At 35.7% G+C, this 17552-nt stretch overlaps 1 protein-coding gene across 2 annotated transcripts in view; it reads left to right on the forward strand.

Moving 5' to 3' along the window:
- CORIN (corin, serine peptidase) overlaps positions 1-17552 on the forward strand; it is a 211302-nt gene that overhangs the window by 89795 nt on the left and 103955 nt on the right. For both annotated transcript variants that reach the window (XM_074229502.1, XM_074229503.1), the window contains exon 5: positions 4217-4395. In XM_074229502.1, coding sequence (XP_074085603.1) covers positions 4217-4395 — 179 coding nt within the window. The remainder of the gene's footprint in view (positions 1-4216; positions 4396-17552) is intronic.

The following is a 17552-nucleotide window of genomic DNA, read 5'->3' on the forward strand; positions in this document are numbered from 1 at the left end:
AGTGAATGCAGAAAAAAGAATGGGAATTATCAAAAATCAGTGGTACAAATTCAGGACTGAGGTAGGGTTGAGTATCTAATGTGTTCCAAAATTTGTTGCCTAATTTAGTTTTACTTGGTTTTCCTCATTTTGTATTGTCTGAAATTTCATCAACTTGAGATTCCTTTTTAAATGAACAGGTATCCTTTTAAAAATAAAAAAAAAACTTCTGGGAAAATTTATGGGATATAGGTAGCTCACCTTGTTTTTCAAGAATGAGTTAGTAATGGAAACATTTAGAAATCCATGGTGATCTGGTTAAAGCAGAAACAGACCTGAACATGTTAAGTTTTTGGGGGGAAAGGGGAAGTGCACATTCTGGTTGGACTATTTTCCAGCCTGTTATATGTTTCTCGGGCTGTCTGGTAGCTTTACTATCCCAGTTCTTGGATTGGACATGATTAGAAAAGCATAACTCCTCTTCTCCCTCTATTAGGCTATTCCTTATCTCCAGAGGGATCCTTAAAGTGCTCCATATCTCCAGGTCATTGCTTGTCCCCTGGGCTACACTTCTTGGACATAATATGTCAGACTTTTGTAATACTTTCTCTTCCTTTGTAAAATGAGTTTTCTGGAGAACCGAGGCCACAGAAGCCATCTCTCTCATGTGTGGAAAAGGGTCCAGAGGACCACGTATCTGCCTGCTGCTCATTTCCAGGTTTTCCAGGAGTCATGCTACCTTTCCGTTTGGCCTGGAGGAGCAATAGTTCTCCAGGACAGGTCATCTTGCTTATTTCTTGTCCCTGACCTTAGCTGCTTGAGATCAGAGTACTCCCTTAGGAAGAGGAAAAACAGAGGAAGGCTCCTTACTCCCACCCACAGATGTGCAATGGAACAAAATTTCAGTTGTTTTGTACTTTGTTTTATATGGTTTTGAATTTAGTTGATACACGTGTCTCAGTTCTTGTTAAGGAAAATCTAATGCTCAATTTATCAGAAATAAATTGGAAAAGGAAATAGTGGTGATTTGAGTGATGTAATCTTCCTGCTGCCAAGAATTCACTTGAAATTATCTGTCTAATAGCAGTTAGGTATTTATTTTGTATAGGAAGTCTTCAGTGGTTAGAGTCTGGATCAGTTTATATCTAGTACCTTGGGACAGAAATGTTCCCTATCCTTTGGCTAATCTCTGGAAATATCAAGCCCCATTGGCTATAGCTACATTACTAAATTAACCTAAATATTACATGTGTAGATAATTATGGAGCTGATTTGTTCATATCTTTATACTTCATCAGAAAATTAAATTGCTTTATGAAGATTCCAGAAATATTTTTATGCCAAAAAAGTGGGTGATTTTCAAGGTCAGACTTTGACAGCTAATAATTTTTCTAATGGAGTTCCTGAGGGTGGCCATAAATATTTCCATTTGTATGTAAAGGCTCTGTACTGTGGTTTGCCACAAGATTCCTTTTAGGATTTTATCTAGTAATATTATCATCTTATCAGTAAAACAAGGGAGAAAATGCTGCTGCTGATCTAGATTCTGGAGCTCAGAAGAAACTGGCTTTCTTTCTTTCTTTCTTTCTTTCTTTCTTTCTTTCTTTCTTTCTTTCTTTCTTTCTTTCTTAAGGTGATAGGGTTAAGTAACTTGTCCAAGATAACACAGCTAGGCAATTATTAAGGATATGAGGTCAAATTTGAACTCAGGTCCTCCTGACTCTAGGGCCAATGCTCTATCTACTACACCAACTAGCTGCCCCCCAAACTGGCTTCTTTATAAAAATAATGGGCATAAAAATAACAATGGCCTGGAAGTCAGGAGATTTGAATTTCTAGTCCCAACTTGGTAGCTAGCTTTTTTTTTTTTTTTTTACTTTTAAACAGGTCATCATATCCCCCTGGACCATACTTCTCTCATTTGTGAAAGGAGGTTGGATTAGAAGTCAATTAATCAATCTGATAACTGTTAAGTATCTTTTATGTTTCAGATCCTATGTTAATCCTGATGTCATGGTCTTTTTGATAATGAAGGACAAATCATCTAATGTACTCCATACTCCAAACTTCAGTCTCTTGTTCTCTAATGGTCCTTCTGTATTGTATACAAACATACCCAAGTCTCCCTCCAATCTTAAAAAAAAGCACAACCAAAACAAGCAAAAACCTGTACTAGACTCTATTATTTTCCAAAATTATTGCCTTTTATTTTATTTTCTCTTTTAAACTCCTAAAAAAAGCACCCAAAAATGTTTAACTCATTGCTTCCATTAAGACAGAATCTTGATTCCAGCTTCATCATTCAACTAAAATGGCTTGTTCCAGTATTATCAAAGATCTCAAGTGTCAAATCTGATGATCTTTTATCAGTTTTCATCTTTTTGAATTTGTTGGTAACACTGGATACTCTTTTTTCTTTTATTTTTATAACCCTATTGTCGATCCTTATTTTTCTCCTGTTTGACTATTTAGTATTCTGGCATTTATATCTTTTTTTTTGCAAGGCAAATGGGGTTAAGTGACTTGCCCAAGGCCACATGGCTAGGTAATTATTAAGTGTCTGAGGTTGGATTTGAACCCAGGAGCTCCTGACTCCAAGGCTGGTGGTTTATTCACTGTGCCACCTAGCTGCCCCTCATTCATATCTTCTTGGCCCCTAATTTTTCTCTCTTGTATTGTATCTTTTTCTCTTGATAGTCTCTTCTCTCCTGTCTCTATACTCTCACTTAATGGCCTCCTCAATACACATGGATTGGTTGAATTATTATCTCTATGCAGATGACACCTAGTTTTGTCCTACCCAGTTAGCTTCATTATCTCTCCAATACAGCATCTTGTTAGATATTTCCAAATGAATATCTCATAGACATCTTAAACTCGACATGTCCAAAATAGAACTCATTGTTTTTTTCCTCTCACTTCTTCCACCCGTCTACCAAATATAATCTGAACTTTCCTACTTTTGTTGCAAGAATCACCATATTTTCCAATTTCCCAGGTTGCCAACTTTGACGTTTCCCTGAATTACTCATACTTTCTCTCTTTAAATGTCCAGTCATTGCCAAACCTTGCCCTTTCTACTTCCACAGTATCTTTTGTCCTTTTCACTACTCCCTTAGACATTTTATTGGGTTCAGACCTGTATCATCTCTTGTTTAGACTATTGTAATAGTCTCCTTGTTGGTCTCCCTGCTCAAACCCCTTTCTATTAACTTTGTCTTCCAGAAGTTGCCAAATGTGATTTACTGGTGTGATGATGTCACTCCTCTACTCAAATTCCAGTGATTCTCCTTTGCCTCTAGGCTACAAAGTAAACTCTTTTGTTTGAATCTTTAAGTCCTTCACAACCTAGTCCTGATTGACTTTTCTGGTCTCATTGCTCATTATTTTCCTATCTTCTAGGATTGTTGTGAGGATTTAATGAGGTATTTGTAAAATGCTTAGAATGATATTTAGTACACAGTAGGCATTTAATAAATGTGCTTATTCCCTTCTTCCCTTTCCCATATTCTGTGTTCTACTGAAAACCTACTTCTTTATACATGCTACACGGGACATTCCATTCCTATCTTCTTGCTTCTGCCCTGGCCATAATTTTTGCCTGGAATGCATTTCATCCTCATTTCTGCCTTCCTTCCTTCCTTTTAGCTCAAGCACCTCCGCTTTGTAAAGTTCCTTCTCATCTCTCCAAGACTAATTTCTTCCTCTCTAAACTACTTTGTATTTGTTCTGTGTTTATTTTGTATTTTCTCCACTCTTATCTATTACCTCACCTGATAGAATGTAGCTGCTTTACTGAAGGGACAGTTTCATTTCAGTTTTTACCTCTCCAGTGTTCAACATCTACTAAGTGCTTAATAAGGGTTTATTTGACTGATAGATCCAGGATTCTTTGTCACGTGAAGTATTAGACAACTGCATGGTGGCTTCTCACAGAAGTAGAGAGTTTAACCAGGCAACTTCTGAGATCCTTTCCACCTCAAGAATTCTGTGATTTTAATGGTTCTTCCTTATAGCAATATTGTGAATATCTTCATTTATTCCCGTGAATTTTTTCTTTTACCATTTAAAAGTTATTTCACATGGAAATTATAAGTGAATTATGAGCTTGCTTAATACAGAACATTGTTGTAAATTATGAATATGGTGTGAACTTGTATTTATTTTTGTTCAAATATGTATTCAGAAATGTATTTGGGGAAAATATTACATTTCAAAAATATTTCTTTTATTCTAGTCATGGACTCCTGCCCTGTCGATCTTTTTGTGACATTGCAAAAGAAGGCTGCGAACCAGTTCTGGGGATGGTGAATTCTTCCTGGCCTGAGTTCCTCAAATGCTCCCAGTTTAGAAACCACAGCGAAAGTGACCCCAGAAGGATCTGCTTTTCCCCACAGCAGGAAAGAGGAAAACAATGTAGGTTTCTGTGTTTTATTTCTCTTCAACTTAAAAAGTTCAGGGGAGCTCTGTCACCGAATATTATCCCCTCCAAAGCACAGGCTGGAGAACCAGAGGGATGCCAGATGTTAGTTAGGAAAGTTAACCTCAGAGATGTCCCTCCCCCTCTTGCCTCTCCCATCTATTTTTCCTTCCTTGTCCCCTCCCATTCTTTTAAACTTCTGATTTCTGTTTTTTAATCGTATATTACTTGGAAAACTTAACTTGCTGGTCCAGGGCTTAAAGTATATATAATGAACAAGAAAATAGATGAAAATTAGAATTAAACTGTCTGTAACCTTTAATGATTCTTTGAGAATGCTCCAGAAGTTACTATATAAGCAAGAAAGCCTTCCAAATCAAAACTTAAGGTTTAAAGTAGACAGAGCTTTCCTAAACTACTTTGGGCTAAGCTCCAATGCATATTTGTAATTTGTTTTTCAGTCTTTCTGGGAATTATAATGAATTTCTTTTAAGATAGTATATTGGATGTGGGTCTAATAGTTCCAGATGGAGTGTTTCTCTAGAATTTAAAGAATATATTTTTGATTCTTGTTTGATGGGCATAGTGCTAATTACCAAATAAACATGTTTATCTTTTCCATTCATTTGGTAAGGAGTAATGTCCTATTGCAAATATAGTAGGGTTTTTTCTGGTGGAGGTAGTGATTTTTTGTTTTTCCTTTATTTTCAAAGAAACATCATGGAGGTGATACCTTAGCAAGCATGTAAATTGGATTTGAGTGAAGGAGAGCTATGCTAAGTCACCAGCCTCCAGAACCATCTGGGTTCATTGGCCAGATAGGAATCAGGACAGCTGAAGATGGCCCTGGATGCAAGGCAATAAGGGTTAAATGACTTGCTCAAGGTCACACTTAGGTCCTCTTGACTTCAGGGTCAATGATCTATCACTGTGCCAACTAGTTGCTTGGGGGTGGTGGTAGAGATGGGAGAAGAATAGTAAAGGTGGCGGTGGAAGGAATGGTGGACACTAGAACTTGAAACCAAAAGACCTGAGTTCAGATCCTAGCTATGACATTTACTAATAATGTGATCTATCTCTGAGATTCATTTTCTTATCCATAAAATGTATTATACTTATTTTATATATTTATTGTGCTTTGTAAGTTAAGAATTTTGTAAATGTAAGCTCTTATTTACTATTTGTACTATTCCTTAAAATGACAGCATAATTTCTAGGTTATGCATATTTATATATATATAATATATATATACACACACACACTTAATATTATTGTGTTTATGTGCTAAATATTAGACAGTGTTATGTATTAGAGACTTACTATCATCTTGAATTTTGGAACCATACCCTGAAATTACTACATAAATAAAAACCAATTGTGTCTTCTTAGTCCTTAATATAATAAATAAAAAATAAATAATAAATAAAATAAATACATCTCTTTTGATAGGATACAAAGTCAGTCCAAGTTCATAATTCCCAGAAGACACTGGGGCACTGAGGTTTCAGTATAAATCATTCAGTCACCCATTAAATGCCTACTATTTGCAACATCTTATTCTTGGTGCTAAAGAAATAAAATTGAAAAATGACACAGTTCCTGCCTTGAAGAAACCTGCAATTTCACAGTTTCTATAACATGTGTTATAATCTCTGTGAAGTTATAAGCAGCTTGAGGGTAGGGACACAGCAGTTAGGAAATACAGAAAGTGTTCTTTAAACGTTGAATCAATGGAGATGTAAGAAATGAAAACCACATACAAGCAGAGTAAAACAGATGGGCTATTGACTGGTGAATTCAACGTAGGCAACCACTTTGCACTAAAACAATAGTATTATACTTCCCTCAAGTATTTAAAAAAAATTTATCCTGAAAACTTCAAAGTTTATCTACTTTGGTTTTCAAATAGTAGATAAATACTATTTCTTGTCCTCCTAGTGTATACTTAACACTTAGAAGTTTTATAAAAAGCACAAAATGAAAGAGGTGGAAGAGACCACGGGATCAACTGATTTAACTCCATTTTATAGATGAAAGAAGTGAGGTTCAGGGAGATAAATGAGAAGTCCATAGTCACATATGCTGTTACTGACAGGGTCACACTTAAAAACCAAGTCTTTTGACTCAGTATTCTTTTCATTAAGTCACACTAAAGCAATACTATATTTTTATGTAGTATTTTAAAGTGTACAGAGCATTTTATTCACAGAAAGTCTATATTCTCTGACCCCAAGGAATTAAAATTAAATTTAGGATATGTTTAAGAAAAAGATGTAATGGGAATTTTAATATGAATATAAGGATAAGGTGTTTGATTAATATTTTGTGAGATCATCAGGAAAGAGGTTTTGATTAAAATGAGTTTTAAATCAGTTTTTGAAGGGGATTAGTTAATAGTAGAAACAAAGAGATATTGCTATATCCAGTAAAGTAAACTTATGTAAGAAATCAAAACAATACTTTAATCAAAGCAATGAAACCATTTATTCAATGATTTTTCTTGAAAGTTGACTTTAGGGGAGGCTAGGTGGTGCAGTGTATAGAGCACTGGCCCTGGAGTCAGGAGTACCTGAGTTCAAATCGTGCCTCAGACACTTAATAATTACCTAGCTGTGTGGCCTTGGGCAAGCCACTTAACCCTATTGCCTTGCAAAACCTAAAAAAAAAAAGTTGACTTTATTCTCCATCTCCTATTCTCCATGGATAAAATAGTTCACTCTAATTACTCTAATTTAATCTACTATTGAATGCTGTAGGCTACTAATTTTACCTTGTTTGTTCAACCATTGACTATGGGCAAGGCATGCCTCACCCAACTGATTGTGTACTGCACCCAACACCAGGATGTTTTTTGGCAGGGGGCGGGGAACACATTTTCTGTGATTCTCAGAAAGAAGATTTTTCTGTCCTCCATTTTCAGGAGTTGTTGCCTCATTAAATTTGGGTTATGATCTAAAAGGATGCTATCACCTATCCAAATAATATTCTTTTCCACCATCCTCCTTTTGTGCTGTATTTCATTGAATCCTAATCATATATACATAGTGTAACCATAATGCAACCCAAATGGGATCATGAAGAGTTGGACATGATTACAACAACTGAATAACAACAACAGACCCAGTTCAGATGCTTAGGCTCAAAAGTTCTTAATGGGGAAAGCAAGAATCTTCCAGGTTGGAAATACCTTGGATAGTTAATATTTTTTCAGTCTTAAGCATCCTCCATCTGCTTTTCCATTCATAGCCTCCTGAAGGATCAGAGTCAAGTCAATTGGGGAACTTGGGAACTGAGCTTGTCTCTGCTGCAGCTTTTCCACTAGAAAACTTCTGCCACTGGCAGCAACTTTTAACCCTGTTCTCTGACTACTTCTCAATTTAACCAGCTTCTTTTCATTGGCTTATGTGATTCTCTGATTAATCCTAGTTGCCTATTCATTTCTAACTAGACTGGTAAAATAGAACCAAGGGCAGGCCAGGTAAAAAGTTCCATTCTTCCTTCCTTCCTTTGCAATCACTGCTCTCCCCTGTCTCATGCTGATACACCTCTCATGTAATTTCCAGTGCTAGTTTAGAGGTTGACTTAGAACCCAGGTTTTTGAATTACTTATTCCAGTCTCTTTCCACCATACAATAGTCAGGAAAGCTTGGGGCACACCAATATTGGATCAGTAATATTATACTGCTACTCTATGATTATGTAGTGCTTGGTCTCCAGAGAACTTGAACCACTTTACAAACTGAATTCAGACAAAACCTATAATGTGGAACAGCTGTTATTGCCAATGCAGAAGTTAAAAACTCAATTAAAATTTCACCTAGTACTCTTAGTGCCAGTCATAGCTAAAAGATTTATTTATATTATAGAGAAACGCTTAGCTATCATTTCTGTTCTGTATTGACATTAGAGACTGCAAAGGAGATCTAATGATATGATGATAATGTTGTGGGAATTCTGTTTCAAAGATTTTAAAGTAAATATTTGTGTGCATTTTCACATAGTTAAGTTGTGAGAATTCAGGGGACTGAAGGTCAAGTTTCATCAATCATTCTGGACTATATAACTAACCTTGACCTCTCTCTCATCTGCATTCACACAGGGGAAGTAGCATTTAAATTGTATTTCTAAAGGTCTGAAGGACAGCTCCCCAGCCATGAAGGGAACTTTGGTTATTTTTCTCCCCTTTCTTTCCTTCCCCTCTCTGGTATTCTGTTTGTTTTGTCTAGGGCTGGATCCTGTTGGCAACCTCTTAACAAACCTTTAATGCACTGACAATTAAACTTTTTTGGTAAGACAAGTACTCTGAAAGTTTTACATGTCTGTGCAAAATTGATGGCTGCTTTATATTGCAGGGACAAGTGCAAAGATATTTCTTCAAAGTACACTCATTATACCTAAAAAGAAATTATTATAGATAGTATAGTAGCAGAGTCAGTGAAATTGGCCTATAAACTTTCTACTTCAGTGGCCAGTCTTATCAAAAGAAATTGTCCTCAAATGTCAAATCCTACAACAATTTAATTTAACTTTATATAATCTACTCTTATTTTTTTCATATGTACTATTCCATCTTTATCTATACTTTTGACCACAGTTAGATATAATAGTGCAGTTATTCTAGGTGTAGCAAACTTTCTGGGGTTACTTCTCTCATAATCACTGACCAGGACTCTAGAGAGAGACTAATTCATTACTTTGCCTTCTAGGAGTAATTCTGAGGGCCTGGGTTTTCTGTTACCATCACTGAAGAGCCCTGATTAGTATGTTTTCCCATTGTTTATAAAGCAAACTTAATTAGATTTTAGAAAGAGTAGACTTTAGAAATTAGGTTTTAGGGGGCAGCTAGGTGGCGCAGTGGATAGAGCACCAGCCCTGGAGTCAGGAGTACCTGAGTTCAAATCCGACCTTAGACACTTAATGATTAGCTAGCTGTGAGGTCTTGGGCAAGCCACTTAACCCCACTGCCTTAAACAAAAAGAAAAAAAAGAATTTAGGTTTTAGAAAGTTGTCTTTTTTCCTTCATGCAAACCTTAAGAAATTCCCCTTAGAAATTTCTCTGCAGGTCTCAGAGGGTCACTCTGTAGTATTTTCTTTGATATATCTATCTTGTCCTTGGTGTGTCTCTCAGTTCCTGATGTGGATGCTTCCATTAGCTACTGCTGCTGGTAGACACTTCTACCAGGGGCCTGTGGTCTTTGGTCTAAGTTCACACCATCATCACCAGTCAAATGGAAGTGAGAGAGAAAAAAAACTTCTCCTTCCCTCCCTCCCCTAAGGTAATTTCCCCCTCAAGTTCTTTCACTGCTGAATTTTACCACTGACTTATTTACTTTTGAACTAGCTTTCTATATTATACTTGGGACTGAGGTAGTTCTTTCACTTAATTACAAGATATTTTCTATATGTGTAGTTTTCTTTCATCTAATGTTGCAAAGCTCCTTTTATATTGACGTAGGACTTCTTTGGATTGATGTTTCAATCAGTTTAGAAGACTGTGTCTTCTTTGATTAATTAGGGACGAGAATGACTCCCCTCACTTACATAGGGAAGAAAGTTTTTTTTTAAAGTTTTACTGATACCTAATTTTTTTATCAACAGTTCCCAAGATCCACTCTATAGCCCTACAAGAATTTTTCCTTGTCATAAAATAAAAATGTTAGACAGAACTGACTCAACAACTGTATGCTACAGCTTATATTAATGCAATATTTGGAATAATTGCCTCTACTGAAATGAAGAGAAATGAAAAGAAGATACATTTCATCATTTTTCCTCTGGAATAGATTGATCGATTGTTTCCATTAATTTAAACTCAACTGTCTTATCTTATTTTCATTTATATTATCTTAGCAATTGTTTGTGTCCCTTTTCCTGGTTCTACTGTTTCCTCATCCTTAAATCATTCTATATAACATATGGGATTGGTTTCCCCTTGACAAGAAGGACTTAATTTGAGGTGGCATGTTATTTTCCTGAAACAGAAACAGAGGGAATGCTTCCCCTCCTACAGCTCAACATTTTGACAGTTTTAGTTCAGTTGCCCACCTAAATAGTTTGTGCTAGTGAGACCAGTGCTACAACTGATCTAGTTCCATGGTCATAGGCAAGAACTATAGCCCTATAATCTCTATTGTACCAATGACACCTTTGGTATTGACCATAATGTTTCCAGGATGCAATTTATTCTTACCTTAATAGAAACAATTAGTCAGTGCTTTACACAAAGTAAAATTTGAATATTTAAAGGCAGCTCTATGCAGGTCATTCTAGGTTCATTGAGGAAATTATTTTCCCTAAATTTTAAAAATGAACTGGGGAGGTTAGGGTGCACAGTGAATTGAACAAAGCCCTGGAGTCAGGAGGCCCTGAGTTCTAATGTGACCTCAGACACTTGATGATACTAATTGTGTATTGCCTTGTAAAAAACAAAAAAATCCAAAAAATTAACCAAGGTAATTTGCTTCTTTACATTTTATGTGAAACTGGAATCATCTTCAAAAGAAATGAAAATTTTTGTATGTCTGGGAGGGTGGGATGTAAAACAATAACATTTTGACCTGAGGAGTAGATTTACTTAATTCTTTATGGTGTGGTGAGTTTACCCTCTTCTTGCCCAGATGTAATATCTATATGCTCTCCTGCACACCAATTAACTATTCATCTCTCTGCCTTATGTGAAATGGGTGAGGCAAATGTCTACCTCCAGGACTGGGAAAATGGTGCAAAGTAAATTTCCTATTGAAATAAAGGTACTAAATCCATTAGTGCATAGTGCCACTGGTTCAAACAGTAATATATCAAGCACTTCCTAATACTAATTATTCATCAAACATGTATCAACTGGCTGGTCTATATTTAGTTCCAGAACATGAAACAAATAAAAGAGATGTTATGGGAACAAAGCAAACCTGACTTCTGTGAGGACATTTTCAAAGTGGTGACAACAAGCATAATGAATATTATATAAATTAAATAGTTGATTGTTGAAAGGAGTAAAGGAAGGTGAACTTATAGTCCTGCTTCAATAACTTATAACTTAATAACAGGGTGGTTAAAAACTAATAGAGTAGCAATCATTTAATATTACATTTATTAAGCACCTAATTTGTACCAAGCCCTCTGCTCAGCCTTGAGAAAGATAAAGTGATTAGGTCAGACATAGACATAGTCTCTGAAATCATGGTGCTTGAGTCTGGTAGGGTCCTTCTGAACCTAGTGGTTCTTAATTCATATAAATGGATATGTAGAAAATTTCCCAAGTGATACTAACTAACTGGACCTAAGAGTCGCCATTGTATTCCTTAACCTAGTAGAAAGGTGTCTTTCATAAAGAATATTATATCTAACAGCTATTTACTGAATGTATGAAATAGTGTACAGAACCACATAACGAGAATACAAAGGTCTGGATCAGATTCTGCCTCCAATAATTACTAGTTATGTGATTTTGGACAAAGCACTTAATCGTTCTGGACCTCAGTCTCCTCATCTAAAAATGGGAATTATTGTTTATTAAATCTATCTCCAATCTACTTTTTCATCGCATTTCACACTTCTTTTTCTTAATTCTAGCCAGGGAAGTGTTGGAACTGGCTCAAACCTGCCACCTGATGGTTAAATTTTCACTATGATCATTCAAACTTGAGAAATCAGCAAATGCTACAAATCAGGATTTGAGTTCTTATTTTGTTGATTGTCTTAAGAAAGTATTAATGATGCTGATTAAATTGAAAACATTGTGGATATTTTTTTCTTTTGAAGATCATTAACCAACTACCAGCACATTTCTGGTTCTCACCAAATTGAACTGCTGGTTGCCCCCCAGTCTTGTCTTTTATTCTTCCATTTTGATGTATTAATGCCAATTGCTTCTCAAGCCTGCTATGCTTTCTTTGTCACTCTGATGAAATCTTTTGTTCTTCATGCAGACACATCTTTGGTGACACCATCAAAGCTTTCTGATTTTGTTGGGCAAAATGTATCTCTTTCTCCTGAAGATGAATTCTGGATGGATGTAATTTTTGCCTTTTTTCATCATATTCCATTTCAGATCATACTTATTCATGTATGTGCTGTAAGCCCTGATTAGATTGTAAGCTCTTTGAGATCATGGGCAGTGTCATTTTTCTTTTTTTGGTAGCCCCTCCCCCCAGTACCTAGTAATGTGACCTTTAAGAAATAGCTTTCAAAGTGACTACTTTATTGTGCTGTTGAACTCCTCTGATAGATTGTCCCTTCAGCTTCATGTCATTATCTCAGCAAAATATTTTTTAACAGACTTTTTTTGCCAGAATAGAAGGCTAGACTAATCTCATCAGCAATACTGTGTATTTTCTAAGAAGGATACTCTGTGAGTGTCTTAGGGTTCAGTGCAATTAGTACATTGTCATGTCTAATTAGAAGCATTTGAAGGCCCTCTGCATCAAAGAGAATTCTTAATTTTGTTTGGATTTGTGTGGAACATTTTCTGTGACTTGAACACCATAGGCACCTTAAATGATGCAATGTGCTTATAAATGAGCAAAATCCTTTCAATAGTCACAGCTCTCATATATTCTTATATAATTTTCATAAGGACATGAGAGAGACTTTGAGGGTAGACTTCAAAACTTCATATTGTTTCTCTAAGTCCAATGTTTATTTTTTACTAGACACTAAAGACAATAAACCATTATATGCTTTCAACCACAAAGTTGGTTTTGTTTCTTCAAGCTGAAAGAATCAGATGCTGAATTTCATTTCTGTCTGATGCTCTCCCAGTTTCATATGCAAATGTCATTTCTATGTGTGGTCCTGGTTGATCAAAGATTATGTCTCCTATCATATAGTAATGGGAATCAAGAACGATATGAAATTGGGAGACCATCAGATTCAAAGGAGAGAGGAAGGGTTTCAGGTGGAGAAAAGACTATTGTCTTGGTACTGAATCTTTTATTTATTTATTTATATTTTTGTTTTTGTTTTTGCAAGGCAATGGGGTTAAGTGGCTTGCCCAAGGCCACAAGCTAGGTAATTATTAAGTGTCTGAGGCTTGGTTTGAACTCAGGTACTCCTGACTCCAGGGCTCATGCTCTAGCCACTGTGCCACCTAGCTGCCCTTGGTACTGAATTTTATGTTACTGGGGAGGATGGAGGGACCTAGATTTCTAAAAATAACAGCAATAAGAATCTGCATAGGAAGGATTCAATTTTAAAAGAAAGATGTTAAATGATGTTGGCAGAGGGAGATTCTGAAGACAGTTGGCAGCATGTTAACTCTTCTTCCTGATTTTGTGTGTCACAATATATGAAAGAAAAAATAGTTCTTGGAGAGGGTACAAGAGATTTGGAATCTTAAGGAAAAAAGATGATTTATAATGAGCAATAAATGATGGAAAAATGTGCTGGGAAAAGATCTAGCATAATATAATTAGTAATTAGAATTGGAAGGAGTTGATGCAGTCATTTAGTCAAATAGCCTCATTAAAATATAAACTGAGGGGGCAGCTAGGTGGCGCAGTGGATAGAGCACCGGCCTGGGAGTCAGGAGGATTTGAGTTCAAATCCAGCCTCAGATAACTTAATAATTGCCTGGCTGTGTGACCTTGGGCAAGTCACTTAACTCCATTGCCTTAAATTAAAAAAAAAGAAAAATATAAACTGAGGTCTAGGGAAGTTAAATGACTTGGACAGGGCCACACTGTGGCAGAAATAGAATTTGAACCCATTTTATGACTCAAAATTGTTTGACCTTTTCATTGCTTTAAAGTATAGTTCCAAAGGATAAAGTGGAAAGGGAGGTCAGAGGAGTATAATGATTGGGAAGTTAGGGTAGAGTTTACAATGGGAAAGGCTTTAGTTCCATGATAGGTGCCATCACTCATTATGAAATGAGTGTTACCTTTGAAAGCAGTCCTTTGGTGTTTGTGATGATATAGTTAATTTATTATTATTATTATTAATATTATTGGTAATAGTAGCAGCAGCAGCAGTAGTAGTAATAGTAGTAGTATAAAGTTGCTTGCCATTTCTTGTAGAACACGGTTTCCTCGAGGAAGTTCAAATGTATTCTATACAGAGAATTTTCTTTTCCAATTATTTTGGTAATAACATGAAAAAAGGAAATGAGACTTATCAGATGTGACTTCTTCTTTGTTTTGATTCTAGAGTGATCATTATCTCAATTTTTTAAATGCTCATAAACCATTCTTTCAATAACTTGTTCTAGAATTTTTACTAGGAATTGAAATCATCAGGAGGACTCCATCCTTTCTCATTCCTGAAAATCAGAATGCTTGTACATTTCTCATCCTATAGTACTTTTCCTCTTCTCCATGATTTTTCTTTTTAAATATAGAAGATATTTAATTAAACTCAGCAAGTTAAAAAATAAAAGCCTTTGCTCCACCTGCATCCCCTCTCACAGTGGGTAAACTGTCCCACACCAATGGTGAGTAAGGAAACATATGGAAAGAACATGTGTAACCAAGAAAGTTCATGCTACCAGGATTATGCAGTAGTTTAAACCCCTCCTTGCCAACTGATGATATCATCTGTTGATCTGATATCTACCAAATCATTTTCTCTGCCAACCTGTGTACCGCTTTTTTTGTGTTGATCTTTTTTTGTGTTGTGCTACATCTGTGAGCATCTAATGTAATTTCTTGAATTATTTTCTCCAGGGCACTACCATATATAGTCTGAGGCTCTGTTGCTGAGTCTCCACATAATTGCAGATTTTCCAATAAATGGCAGCTGCCATGTAGTCTCTTTCTCATGGTAGTAGGCATGACTCTTTCTTTGCATACAGAAAATAATTATAAAGTTATTCTACTTGATTGCTAGTCAGACCTATCCAGGCATCAAAAATCCAGACAGGGACAGCTAGGTGATGCAGTGGATAGAGCACTGACCCTGGAGACAGGAAGAACTGAGTTCATATCTGATCTCAGACATTTAATACCTTCTTACCTGTGTGACCTTAGGCAAGTCACAACCCCATTGCCTTGCAAAAAATTAAAAAAAAATCCATAGACAAAATTTGTCTTGGGAACTTCATCGACTTTTCAAAGATTTTTGACAGTGATCATGTTATATTAGTCATTTCAGCATGTTGGAATTTGGTTCATTTGAGTCAGCTTATTTAAACCCATTGAGGTTAGCTAAGTGCTCCCTTACCCATCTCATCTTTTATCTTGGGTTTTAGTTTCTTGCTACTCTTATTTTATTTTTCCCAAACTGAAAAATCTTTCTTCAAAAAAAAAGCAGCAAAAAAAGTTTCTTTATTTTCACCATCATACATTATTACCATCAACATTAGGCCATTATTTTTCAATATATATCAGCCCCTTCTGGTCTGTGGTCTTTTTTGCCTTTGTATCACCAGCCTCAAGAACAATTCCTTGTTCCTATGAGATGCTCAGTAAATGTCTGTCAAGTTGAATTTAATCTTATCCTCAATATACTTAAAATTATTTTAAAACATTTTCCCATAGCCTTATGTATACAGGTCACAGAGAACTTAAGGGTTTCTTTCATTATTTTGACAAGATCATGGTATTCTTGTCTAGTCAACCTCCATTACCTGGTCTTGTTTCCTTTACATGCAAGTCATTTAAAAATGAGAATTACAAGACCATGTGGTCCTACCTATGCTTTCTAGGGTTCTTTTGAAATCTACCTTTCTGAAGTATATATAAACTATTCCTGGCTTTTATTTCCTTCTCTGTCAAAACATGTTTAATAGAGGGGACCCTTGCCCTCAGGAATCCTATCATGGTTGGAATCAGGTTCAGAACAACAGTTCCACATATCACTAGCTCCACCTTTTGAAGAAATGAACTATTATGAAAGCCAGGTGCTCCTTTTCAAAAAGAGAGTGCCAAACAGATGGTCAGATGTTTGAAATCTCCTATCACTACTATATATGTTACCTCCATGCCAGCTCTACAATGTGTTTCATGAACTCAATAGTCATTTGTTGGATGATCTGGTATTTATTTCCACCACAATCTTATTTCTGTTTCTCATTCTGGTGATCCTTATTCATGTTTTTACTCCAGTTTTCCTTACAAAATGATTTTCATTATTATCAGTGCCAGTTTAACCAAACAACTTGGTTTCACACTGATAATCCAAATAGAGTACTGGTCTTAGAATTTGGAAAACTTATGTTTGGATCCTGCTTTAGACACTTTGTTATTCATTTCAGCCACATCTAACTCTCTATGACTCCATTTGGGATTTTCTTGGCAAAGATACTAGAATGGCTTGCCATTTCCTTCTCCAGAATATTTTACAAATGAGGAAACTGAGGAAAACAGGATAACTTAACTTGCCCAGAGTCACATATTTAATAAGTATTAGAGGACAGATGTGAACTCAGGTCTTGCACTCTATCCAATGTGCCATTTAACTATCCCTACTTAACTGGCTTAAATACTACTAGTTGTTAAACTGTGATCAGTTTACAATTATCTTTAAGTGGTTATAATAATAGTTTCTAGCTCACAGTGTTTTTGTACATATCAAATGGGATAACATAAAATGTTTATGAACCTTAAAGTATATATAAATGCTTTATTGCCATCATCATTACTACCCCTTATGATCTTGTTTCTGTTTAATAAGGTGTGTCATCATGTAGCTTAATTTTCATGAATTATATTCTCTAACATATCTGTATTATGAATGATACTGAATTTATTTCCTTGAATTAAGAATTCTATTTCACTTTGTTTCTTACCTCTACATTCGAATAAGATCAAGTGACTTGTCTCACTATCATTACCATGATGAGAAATGATATGAACCAGGAATTCTGGTTCTAATTCCAGTCCTCTTTTCCCTATTCTATGCTATAAACTTCATTTGTTTTTCTAAGAGCCTAAAAACTATGAGTTCACTTATTTGCAAATTATGTCACTCTTCTGATTGACATTTTTATAAATGAAATATGGTTCATTTTCTTCAGTAAAAGATTAACTCATTCAAGAGTACTACCAATCCTATAGATGGCCTAATTTTGAATCTTAGCATCCTCTGTCCTCATTTTCTATCATTCCGCCTCTATCACTTGGAATTGATTTGAGGGCTGTCTAAGTCAGAGAAGAAATTATTTTGCCTTTGACCTTTTGGCTGATCTTTTGTGGTCAGCCTCTCTGTTCAAAACAG

Source organism: Macrotis lagotis, chromosome 3 (genome assembly GCF_037893015.1).
Source record: "Macrotis lagotis isolate mMagLag1 chromosome 3, bilby.v1.9.chrom.fasta, whole genome shotgun sequence".
Classification (NCBI taxonomy): domain Eukaryota; kingdom Metazoa; phylum Chordata; class Mammalia; order Peramelemorphia; family Peramelidae; genus Macrotis; species Macrotis lagotis.